The sequence below is a fragment of the Scardinius erythrophthalmus genome, assembly GCF_964197995.2.
Source record: "Scardinius erythrophthalmus genome assembly, chromosome: 10".
Lineage (NCBI taxonomy): Eukaryota > Metazoa > Chordata > Actinopteri > Cypriniformes > Leuciscidae > Scardinius > Scardinius erythrophthalmus.
In genome coordinates this window covers 315001-327500 of record NC_138230.1, presented here as the reverse complement: position 1 = coordinate 327500, position 12500 = coordinate 315001, and the positions used below count along the sequence as shown (strand labels likewise).

The following is a 12500-nucleotide window of genomic DNA, read 5'->3' as shown; positions in this document are numbered from 1 at the left end:
ATTCCGAGCATTCTCCTGGTTTTCATGTCTCTTGGTTTTGGATTTCTTGCCCTGTTCCCTGGTTTACTATTTTGCCTCTGACCCCTGCCTGTTTTGTTTGTTTGTTTGTTTATTTATTTGTTTGTTTGTTTGGACTGCCTTCCTGTGCTTGACCCTCTGCTTGTGTTTGATTATGATTCTGGATTACGCCTTAAAATAAAGCTGCATTTGGATCTCACGTCCGTGTCTTGGAGCAGTGTCATGACAGATACATCATAAGAAGAATGGCGTCTATGCTAATATTAGTCTATTAGTATTATAATGTATTATAAATTTTAAGGCCAGACAAGTATTTTGTTGAGGGCTGATTTGTAGGGAAGCACTACACGCCTGCACACATATATTCAAACGCGCATCCCTATAGACTGAACTCGTAATACGCATGTGCACGCCATCAGCGTTCTCACTGGTTCGCGTTTTTGAAGTTTGCGCAGAAAGAACTTAAAGAGTTTTCTGTTAAAACAGTGTTGTGTTTGCGAACTTTAGCTGGACAATAACTTTATTCTAGAGCTGCTATAAAGCCAAAACACTTTACTTTAATTTCCTATTATCAATGTAAAGCTGCTTTGGAACAATCTGTATTGTTAAAATACATTCTATATAAATGAAGGTTACTTGTGTGTGTGTGTGTGTGTGTGTGTGTGTGTGTGTGTGTGTGTGTGTGTGTGTGTGTGTGTGTGTGTGTGTGTTCTGCTGTTCGTGCTGTAACACGCTCATCTGCACATCTCAGCTCTTCTCCCCTTAAACTCTCTGCATTTATCTTTCACTCCCAGATTTGCTTTTACCCATAATGCCTTGCTCTGTCAAGTCTATACACATTAGGAACGTGTCCTTTCAGAAGTCAGGGGTCTTAAACATCTGAAAACATGAATATTAAACGTTTGTTTCTTTAATGACTCAGTCAAATGTAGCCAGAGCTTAATATAATTGGCTATGATTAACTACATTATGCATTTACATATGATCAGGAACTAAACAAGAGAGATAAACATCACTCAGATATATTCTAAATATATAGATTTTTTCTTTATTTGTCCAAAATGGAGCACATTCAGCCAGTCAGTCTGTTACGTTTGAACCTTAGACTCTGAATCACATCGACAGCTTGAACTTCATTTAACACACTAACCCTTCAGTGTGAAGCAGTTCATTAAAACAAGCCGGAAGGGTTAGAGAGGGGTCAAGTAGGGGTCGGCGTGAGGTCAAGTGGGGTCAGCGTGAGGTCAGATAAGGTGTAGTTCATAGCAAGTTCATTCCTTTGACTTTTGAACTTGAATTTCAGTGACAGTCAACATGAAATCTTTTCTTTTGATCACTCTTTTCTCACCTGTCCAATCAATCCTTCGTAGGAAAAATACTGAATGTCACTCTGAAATGTGTCCAGACGAGTTACAAACAATGTTTCATGTTGACTTTAAAATCAGGGATCATCCAAATCCCTCGACACATAAACACACGTCTTACAGTGTAAAAGGGACTTAAAGCTGCACTGAGCAGAGAGACAGAGAGAGAGAGAGAGATAGAGAGAGATAGAGAGAGAGAGAGAGAGAGAGAGAGAGAGAGAGAGAGAGAGAGAGAGAGAGAGAGAGAGAGAGAGAGAGAGAGAGAGAGAGAGAGAGAGAGAGAGAGAGAGAGAGAGAGACCGATGACTGCAGGCCACAGAGATGCACACCTGCATGCCTACGAGAAGAATGAAAGTATTTATCTAGTGTAGACTTGCAGAGACGGCAGGATCAAGAACAGTTTCAGTGTGATGGTCGTTCCACAAAGGGTTAATAATGGGTGTAATGTGTTCATAATGTGTGATTTATCGGAAGGCTGAAGGTCAGAGTCACACAACTCAGTCTCATCATAAGAGCACAAATCTAAAGCGTCCTGAGCTGAGATAATTCGACACGTTCATAAACGTGAATAAAGGCCTCTGGGAAGATTTACAGCGCGTTTCTCTCTCTTTAGCCCCTATAATCACGTTTATTATAAATCACACACACAAACAAGCCATCAATCTCCACGGTAATGTCACGTTTGCCGAGCCAAAACCCATGAGCCTCTGCGGTCTCTGTGCTAAACCTCCATTTAAACTCAGTCTAAATATAGTTTGTGTAAACCTCGTCTGCTGCATTTAGAAGAGTTCATACGATAAAGCCTTCAGGCTCACGTTCAGTGCTGAAGATATTTCCCACAAGACTATATCATTTCCACTAATATCTATGGATTCCTAAATCAAGATACAGTTACCGAAGACGCACAATTACTGAAGATTTGTTTTATGAGAAAAGAGTCAAAATTAAGTGAGTTTATGATTAAAACAAGAACAAATATCTGCCAGAAAAATAATTGTTTTCCTTTTAAATTAAGATTTTTCTGACTCGAGGATATTTGTTCTTGTTTTAATCACAAACTCACTTAATTTTTTCTCATTAAACAAGTCTTAATATCTTCAGTCATTTTGCTTCTCCAGTAAATGTATCTTGATTTAAGAATGTTTAGATATTTGTGATGGAAAACAAGACAGAAACACTGAGGTTTAGTATCAAATGTTAATTATTTCAGTAACACTTTATAATACTGTTCCTTCATTAATGAAGAACTGCACAGGCACAATGAGTAACGCACTATTAACATTCTAGTAACTACTATTAACTAACAAGAAACTCTGATTAATGAATTAGTAAGCAACGGCGCTCAGTTGAATGTGGTAGTTCACTATTAACTAATCATTAACTACTATTATTCACTCCTCACTGAAGACTACAAAGAACTACTATATACAGGTTCATAATTAACATGAATAATGCATAATTTGTAATAAAAGGTAACGGTAACCCATTAGTAATGAATCAAGTGTTACTACATCTTTCTAAAGGAATTACTAATTATCTGGATCAGTATCTAAAGTGAAGATCATGGAAACACACTAGTAATGACTAAAGTGTTATCAAATCCATCAGAAGGAATTACTATTCAAAATCTTACAAAAATCTCAAAAGCTTACAATTGCATTATTCATGTTAATTATGAACCTGTATACAGTAGTCTTCAGTGAGGAGTGAATAATAGTAGTTATTGATTAGTTAATAGTGAACTAACAAATTCAACTGAGCGCTATAGTTTCTTGTTAGTTAATAGTAGTTACTAGAATGTTAATAGTGCGTTACTCATTTGTGCCTGTGCAGTTATTCATTAATGAAGGAACAGTATTATAAAGTGTTATCATTATTTCTTGTTTATAGCCGTGTGACGCCAACTGTTGGAATGTTTTTTAACAAGTCAAGCGATTTATAAACAGAGCGACTGTACATGGGATTCACTGATCAGCTTCATCTTCAGTGCCGTTTATCCTCACCTTCAGTGATGTCATTATTCGATCGGTCACTGTCCTGCTGATGGAGCGACACACCGACGACACTCACCTCCGATCCCGATCCCAATCCTGTCAGGAACACAGAGAGAGGAACATCAGGAGCACAGTCAGAGGAACATCAGGAGCACAGTCAGAGGAACATCAGGAGCACAGTCAGAGGAACATCAGGAGCACAGTCAGAGGAACATCAGGAGCACAGAGAGAGGAACATCAGGAGCACAGTCAGAGGAACATCAGGAGCACAGTCAGAGGAACATCAGGAGCACAGAGAGAGGAACATCAGGAGCACAGTCAGAGGAACATCAGGAGCACAGAGAGAGGAACATCAGGAGCACAGTCAGAGGAACATCAGGAACACAGAGAGAGGAACATCAGGAGCACAGAGAGAGGAACATCAGGAGCACAGTCAGAGGAACATCAGGAGCACAGAGAGAGGAACATCAGGAGCACAGAGAGAGGAACATCAGGAGCACAGTCAGAGGAACATCAGGAGCACAGAGAGAGGAACATCAGGAGCACAGTCAGAGGAACATCAGGAGCACAGAGAGAGGAACATCAGGAGCACAGTCAGAGGAACATCAGGAGCACAGTCAGAGGAACATCAGGAGCACAGAGAGAGGAACATCAGGAGCACAGTCAGAGGAACATCAGGAGCACAGTCAGAGGAACATCAGGAGCACAGAGAGAGGAACATCAGGAGCACAGAGAGAGGAACATCAGGAGCACAGTCAGAGGAACATCAGGAGCACAGAGAGAGGAACATCAGGAGCACAGTCAGAGGAACATCAGGAGCACAGAGAGAGGAACATCAGGAGCACAGTCAGAGGAACATCAGGAGCACAGTCAGAGGAACATCAGGAGCACAGAGAGAGGAACATCAGGAGCACAGAGAGAGGAACATCAGGAGCACAGAGAGAGGAACATCAGGAGCACAGTCAGAGGAACATCAGGAGCACAGAGAGAGGAACATCAGGAGCACAGAGAGAGGAACATCAGGAGCACAGTCAGAGGAACATCAGGAGCACAGAGAGAGGAACATCAGGAGCACAGTCAGAGGAACATCAGGAGCACAGAGAGAGGAACATCAGGAGCACAGAGAGAGGAACATCAGGAGCACAGAGAGAGGAACATCAGGAGCACAGTCAGAGGAACATCAGGAGCACAGAGAGAGGAACATCAGGAGCACAGAGAGAGGAACATCAGGAGCACAGTCAGAGGAACATCAGGAGCACAGAGAGAGGAACATCAGGAGCACAGTCAGAGGAACATCAGGAGCACAGTCAGAGGAACATCAGGAGCACAGAGAGAGGAACATCAGGAGCACAGTCAGAGGAACATCAGGAGCACAGAGAGAGGAACATCAGGAGCACAGAGAGAGGAACATCAGGAGCATAGTCAGAGGAACATCAGGAGCACAGAGAGAGGAACATCAGGAGCACAGAGAGAGGAACATCAGGAGCACAGTCAGAGGAACATCAGGAGCACAGAGAGAGGAACATCAGGAGCACAGAGAGAGGAACATCAGGAGCACAGTCAGAGGAACATCAGGAGCACAGTCAGAGGAACATCAGGAGCACAGAGAGAGGAACATCAGGAGCACAGAGAGAGGAACATCAGGAGCACAGTCAGAGGAACATCAGGAGCACAGAGAGAGGAACATCAGGAGCACAGAGAGAGGAACATCAGGAGCACAGAGAGAGGAACATCAGGAGCACAGTCAGAGGAACATCAGGAGCACAGTCAGAGGAACATCAGGTGCACAGTCAGAGGAACATCAGGTGCACAGTCAGAGGAACATCAGGAGCACAGAGAGAGGAACATCAGGAGCACAGAGAGAGGAACATCAGGAGCACAGTCAGAGGAACATCAGGAGCACAGAGAGAGGAACATCAGGAGCACAGAGAGAGGAACATCAGGAGCACAGATAGAGGAACATCAGGAGCACAGTCAGAGGAACATCAGGAGCACAGTCAGAGGAACGTCAGGAGCACAGAGAGAGGAACATCAGGAGCACAGAGAGAGGAACATCAGGAGCACAGAGAGAGGAACATCAGGAGCACAGAGAGAGGAAGATCAGGAGCATAGAGAGAGGAACATCAGGAGCACAGTCAGAGGAACATCAGGAGCACAGTCAGAGGAACATCAGGAGCACAGTCAGAGGAACATCAGGAGCACAGAGAGAGGAACATCAGGAGCACAGTCAGAGTAACATCAGGAGCACAGAGAGAGGAACATCAGGAGCACAGTCAGAGGAACATCAGGAGCACAGTCAGAGGAACATCAGGAGCACAGTCAGAGGAACATCAGGAGCACAGAGAGAGGAACATCAGGAGCACAGAGAGAGGAACATCAGGAGCACAGTCAGAGGAACATCAGGAGCACAGTCAGAGGAACATCAGGAGCACAGAGAGAGGAACATCAGGAGCACAGTCAGAGGAACATCAGGAGCACAGAGAGAGGAACATCAGGAGCACAGTCAGAGGAACATCAGGAGCACAGTCAGAGGAACATCAGGAGCACAGAGAGAGGAACATCAGGAGCACAGAGAGAGGAACATCAGGAACACAGTCAGAGGAACATCAGGAGCACAGTCAGAGGAACATCAGGAGCACAGTCAGAGGAACATCAGGAGCACAGTGAGAGGAACATCAGGAGCACAGAGAGAGGAACATCAGGAACACAGTCAGAGGAACATCAGGAGCACAGTCAAAGGAACATCAGGAGCACAGTCAGAAGAACATCAGGAGCACAGTCAGAGGAACATCAGGAGCACAGAGAGAGGAACATCAGGAGCACAGTCAGAGGAACATCAGGAGCACAGTCAGAGGAACATCAGGAGCACAGAGAGAGGAACATCAGGAACACAGTCAGAGGAACATCAGGAGCAGAGTCAGAGGAACATCAGGAGCACAGTCAGAGGAACATCAGGAGCACAGTCAGAGGAACATCAGGAGCACAGTCAGAGGAACATCAGGAGCACAGAGAGAGGAACATCAGGAGCACAGTCAGAGGAACATCAGGAGCACAGAGAGAGGAACATCAGGAGCACAGTCAGAGGAACATCAGGAGCACAGTCAGAGGAACATCAGGAGCACAGAGAGAGGAACATCAGGAGCACAGAGAGAGGAACATCAGGAACACAGTCAGAGGAACATCAGGAGCACAGTCAGAGGAACATCAGGAGCACAGTCAGAGGAACATCAGGAGCACAGTGAGAGGAACATCAGGAGCACAGAGAGAGGAACATCAGGAACACAGTCAGAGGAACATCAGGAGCACAGTCAAAGGAACATCAGGAGCACAGTCAGAAGAACATCAGGAGCACAGTCAGAGGAACATCAGGAGCACAGAGAGAGGAACATCAGGAGCACAGTCAGAGGAACATCAGGAGCACAGTCAGAGGAACATCAGGAGCACAGAGAGAGGAACATCAGGAGCACAGTCAGAGGAACATCAGGAGCACAGTCAGAGGAACATCAGGAGCACAGAGAGAGGAAGATCAGGAGCACAGTCAGAGGAACATCAGGAGCACAGAGAGAGGAACATCAGGAGCACAGAGAGAGGAACATCAGGAGCACAGTCAGAGGAACGTCAGGAGCACAGTCAGAGGAACGTCAGGAGCACAGTCAGAGGAACGTCAGGAGCACAGAGAGAGGAACATCAGGAGCACAGTCAGAGGAACGTCAGGAGCACAGTCAGAGGAAAGTCAGGAGCACAGTCAGAGGAACATCAGGAGCACAGAGAGAGGAACATCAGGAGCACAGAGAGAGGAACATCAGGAGCACAGTCAGAGGAACATCAGGAGCACAGTCAGAGGAACATCAGGAGCACAGAGAGAGGAACATCAGGAGCACAGTCAGAGGAACATCAGGAGCACAGTCAGAGGAACATCAGGAGCACAGAGAGAGGAACATCAGGAGCACAGTCAGAGGAACATCAGAAACACAGAGAGAGGAACATCAGGAGCACAGTCAGAGGAACATCAGGAGCACAGTCAGAGGAACATCAGGAGCACAGAGAGAGGAACATCAGGAGCACAGAGAGAGGAACATCAGGAGCACAGAGAGAGGAACATCAGGAGCACAGTCAGAGGAACATCAGGAACACAGAGAGAGGAACATCAGGAGCACAGAGAGAGGAACATCAGGAGCACAGTCAGAGGAACATCAGGAGCACAGAGAGAGGAACATCAGGAGCACAGAGAGAGGAACATCAGGAGCACAGAGAGAGGAACATCAGGAGCACAGAGAGAGGAACATCAGGAGCACAGAGAGAGGAACATCAGGAGCACAGTCAGAGGAACATCAGGAGCACAGAGAGAGGAACATCAGGAGCACAGTCAGAGGAACATCAGGAGCACAGTCAGAGGAACATCAGGAGCACAGAGAGAGGAACATCAGGAGCACAGAGAGAGGAACATCAGGAGCACAGAGAGAGGAACATCAGGAGCACAGTCAGAGGAACATCAGGAGCACAGAGAGAGGAACATCAGGAGCACAGTCAGAGGAACATCAGGAGCACAGAGAGAGGAACATCAGGAGCACAGAGAGAGGAACATCAGGAGCACAGAGAGAGGAACATCAGGAGCACAGTCAGAGGAACATCAGGAACACAGAGAGAGGAACATCAGGAGCACAGAGAGAGGAACATCAGGAGCACAGAGAGAGGAACATCAGGAGCACAGTCAGAGGAACATCAGGAGCACAGTCAGAGGAACATAAGGAGCACAGTCAGAAGAACATAAGGAGCACAGAGAGAGGAACATCAGGAGCACAGTCAGAGGAACATCAGGAACACAGAGAGAGGAACATCAGGAGCACAGAGAGAGGAACATCAGGAGCACAGAGAGAGGAACATCAGGAGCACAGTCAGAGGAACATCAGGAGCACAGAGAGAGGAACATCAGGAGCACAGTCAGAGGAACATAAGGAGCACAGTCAGAGGAACATCAGGAGCACAGAGAGAGGAACATCAGGAGCACAGTCAGAGGAACATCAGGAGCACAGTCAGAAGAACATAAGGAGCACAGTCAGAGGAACATCAGGGACACAGAGAGAGGAACATCAGGAGCACAGAGAGAGGAACATCAGGAGCACAGAGAGAGGAACATCAGGAGCACAGAGAGAGGAACATCAGGAGCACAGAGAGAGGAACATCAGGAGCACACAGAGAGGAACATCAGGAGCACAGTCAGAGGAACATCAGGAGCACAGATAGAGGAACATCAGGAGCACAGTGAGAGGAACATCAGGAGCAGAGAGAGGAACATCAGGAGCACAGTCAGAGGAACATCAGGAGCACAGAGAGAGGAACATCAGGAGCACAGAGAGAGGAACATCAGGAGCACAGTCAGAGGAACATCAGGAGCACAGAGAGAGGAACATCAGGAGCACAGAGAGAGGAACATCAGGAGCACAGTCAGAGGAATATCAGGAGCACAGTCAGAGGAACATCAGGAGCACAGAGAGAGGAAGATCAGGAGCACAGAGAGAGGAACATCAGGAGCACAGAGAGAGGAACATCAGGAGCACAGAGAGAGGAACATCAGGAGCACAGAGAGAGGAACATCAGGAGCACAGTAAGAGGAACATCAGGAGCACAGTCAGAGTAACATCAGGAGCACAGAGAGAGGAACATCAGGAGCACAGTCAGAGGAACATCAGGAGCACAGAGAGAGGAACATCAGGAGCACAGTCAGAGGAACATCAGGAGCACAGTCAGAGGAACATCAGGAGCACAGAGAGAGGAACATCAGGAACACAGAGAGAGGAACATCAGGAGCACAGTCAGAGGAACATCAGGAGCACAGTCAGAGGAACATCAGGAGCACAGAGAGAGGAACATCAGGAGCACAGAGAGAGGAACATCAGGAACACAGAGAGAGGAACATCAGGAGCACAGAGAGAGGAACATCAGGAGCACAGAGAGAGGAACATCAGGAGCACAGTCAGAGGAACATCAGGAGCACAGTCAGAGGAACATCAGGAGCACAGAGAGAGGAACATCAGGAGCACAGAGAGAGGAACATCAGGAGCACAGTCAGAGGAATATCAGGAGCACAGAGAGAAGAACATCAGGAGCACAGTCAGAGTAACATCAGGAGCACAGTCAGAGGAACATCAGGAGCACAGAGAGAGGAACATCAGGAGCACAGAGAGAGGAACATCAGGAGCACAGTCAGAGTAACATCAGGAGCACAGAGAGAAGAACATCAGGAGCACAGTCAGAGGAACATCAGGAGCACAGAGAGAGGAACATCAGGAGCACAGTCAGAGGAACATCAGGAACACAGTCAGAGGAACATCAGGAGCACAGTCAGAGGAACATCAGGAACACAGAGAGAGGAACATCAGGAGCACAGAGAGAGGAACATCAGGAGCACAGTCAGAGGAACATCAGGAGCACAGTCAGAGGAACATCAGGAGCACAGAGAGAGGAACATCAGGAGCACAGTCAGAGGAACATCAGGAGCACAGTCAGAGGAACATCAGGAGCACAGTCAGAGGAACATCAGGAGCACAGTCAGAGGAACATCAGGAGCACAGAGAGAGGAACATCAGGAGCACAGAGAGAGGAACATCAGGAGCACAGTCAGAGGAACATCAGGAGCACAGAGAGAGGAAGATCAGGAGCACAGTCAGAGGAACATCAGGAGCACAGAGAGAGGAACATCAGGAGCACAGTCAGAGGAACATCAGGAGCACAGTCAGAGGAACATCAGGAGCACAGTCAGAGGAACATCAGGAACACAGTCAGAGGAACATCAGGAGCACAGAGAGAGGAACATCAGGAGCACAGTCAGAGGAACATCAGGAGCACAGAGAGAGGAACATCAGGAGCACAGTCAGAGGAACATCAGGAGCACAGAGAGAGGAACATCAGGAGCACAGAGAGAGGAACATCAGGAGCACAGTCAGAGGAACATCAGGAGCACAGAGAGAGGAAGATCAGGAGCACAGAGAGAGGAACATCAGGAGCACAGTCAGAGGAACATCAGGAGCACAGTCAGAGGAACATCAGGAGCACAGAGAGAGGAACATCAGGAGCACAGAGAGAGGAACATCAGGAGCACAGTCAGAGGAACATCAGGAGCACAGTCAGAGGAACATCAGGAGCACAGAGAGAGGAACATCAGGAGCACAGTCAGAGGAACATCAGGAACACAGTCAGAGGAACATCAGGAGCACAGTCAGAGGAACATCAGGAACACAGAGAGAGGAACATCAGGAGCACAGAGAGAGGAACATCAGGAGCACAGTCAGAGGAACATCAGGAGCACAGTCAGAGGAACATCAGGAGCACAGAGAGAGGAACATCAGGAGCACAGTCAGAGGAACATCAGGAGCACAGTCAGAGGAACATCAGGAGCACAGTCAGAGGAACATCAGGAGCACAGTCAGAGGAACATCAGGAGCACAGAGAGAGGAACATCAGGAGCACAGAGAGAGGAACATCAGGAGCACAGTCAGAGGAACATCAGGAGCACAGAGAGAGGAAGATCAGGAGCACAGTCAGAGGAACATCAGGAGCACAGAGAGAGGAACATCAGGAGCACAGAGAGAGGAACATCAGGAGCACAGAGAGAGGAACATCAGGAGCACAGTCAGAGGAACATCAGGAGCACAGTCAGAGGAACATCAGGAGCACAGAGAGAGGAACATCAGGAGCACAGTCAGAGGAACATCAGGAGCACAGAGAGAGGAACATCAGGAGCACAGTCAGAGGAACATCAGGAGCACAGTCAGAGGAACATCAGGAGCACAGTCAGAGGAACATCAGGAGCACAGAGAGAGGAACATCAGGAGCACAGTCAGAGGAACATCAGGAGCACAGTCAGAGGAACATCAGGAGCACAGTCAGAGGAACATCAGGAACACAGTCAGAGGAACATCAGGAGCACAGAGAGAGGAACATCAGGAGCACAGTCAGAGGAACATCAGGAGCACAGAGAGAGGAACATCAGGAGCACAGTCAGAGGAACATCAGGAGCACAGTCAGAGGAACATCAGGAGCACAGAGAGAGGAACATCAGGAGCACAGAGAGAGGAACATCAGGAGCACAGTCAGAGGAACATCAGGAGCACAGTCAGAGGAACATCAGGAGCACAGAGAGAGGAACATCAGGAGCACAGTCAGAGGAACATCAGGAGCACAGAGAGAGGAACATCAGGAGCACAGAGAGAGGAACATCAGGAGCACAGAGAGAGGAACATCAGGAACACAGTCAGAGGAACATCAGGAGCACAGAGAGAGGAACATCAGGAGCACAGAGAGAGGAACATCAGGAGCACAGAGAGAGGAACATCAGGAGCACAGTCAGAGGAACATCAGGAGCACAGAGAGAGGAACATCAGGAGCACAGTCAGAGGAACATCAGGAGCACAGTCAGAGGAACATCAGGAGCACAGAGAGAGGAACATCAGGAACACAGTCAGAGGAACATCAGGAGCACAGTCAGAGGAACATCAGGAACACAGTCAGAGGAACATCAGGAGCACAGAGAGAGGAACATCAGGAGCACAGTCAGAGGAACATCAGGAGCACAGAGAGAGGAACATCAGGAGCACAGTCAGAGGAACATCAGGAGCACAGTCAGAGGAACATCAGGAGCACAGTCAGAGGAACATCAGGAGCACAGTCAGAGGAACATCAGGAGCACAGTCAGAGGAACATCAGGAGCACAGTCAGAGGAACATCAGGAGCACAGTCAGAGGAACATCAGGAACACAGTCAGAGGAACATCAGGAGCACAGAGAGAGGAACATCAGGAGCACAGTCAGAGGAACATCAGGAGCACAGTCAGAGGAACATCAGGAACACAGTCAGAGGAACATCAGGAGCACAGAGAGAGGAACATCAGGAGCACAGTCAGAGGAACATCAGGAGCACAGTCAGAGGAACATCAGGAGCACAGAGAGGAACATCAGGAGCACAGTCAGAGGAACATCAGGAGCACAGTCAGAGGAACATCAGGAGCACAGAGAGAGGAACATCAGGAGCACAGTCAGAGGAACATCAGGAGCACAGTCAGAGGAACATCAGGAGCACAGTCAGAGGAACATCAGGAACACAGTCAGAGGAACATCAGGAGCACAGA

General features: G+C 47.8%; 1 protein-coding gene across 1 annotated transcript in view; it reads right to left on the bottom strand.

Annotated features, from left to right (window-relative positions):
- The window catches only part of col14a1b (collagen, type XIV, alpha 1b), a 77960-nt gene that overhangs the window by 58180 nt on the left and 7280 nt on the right, over positions 1 to 12500 (bottom strand). The window contains exon 5 of the mRNA XM_088845597.1: positions 3386 to 3472. Within this exon, the coding sequence (XP_088701723.1) occupies positions 3386 to 3472 (87 nt within the window). The remainder of the gene's footprint in view (positions 1 to 3385; positions 3473 to 12500) is intronic.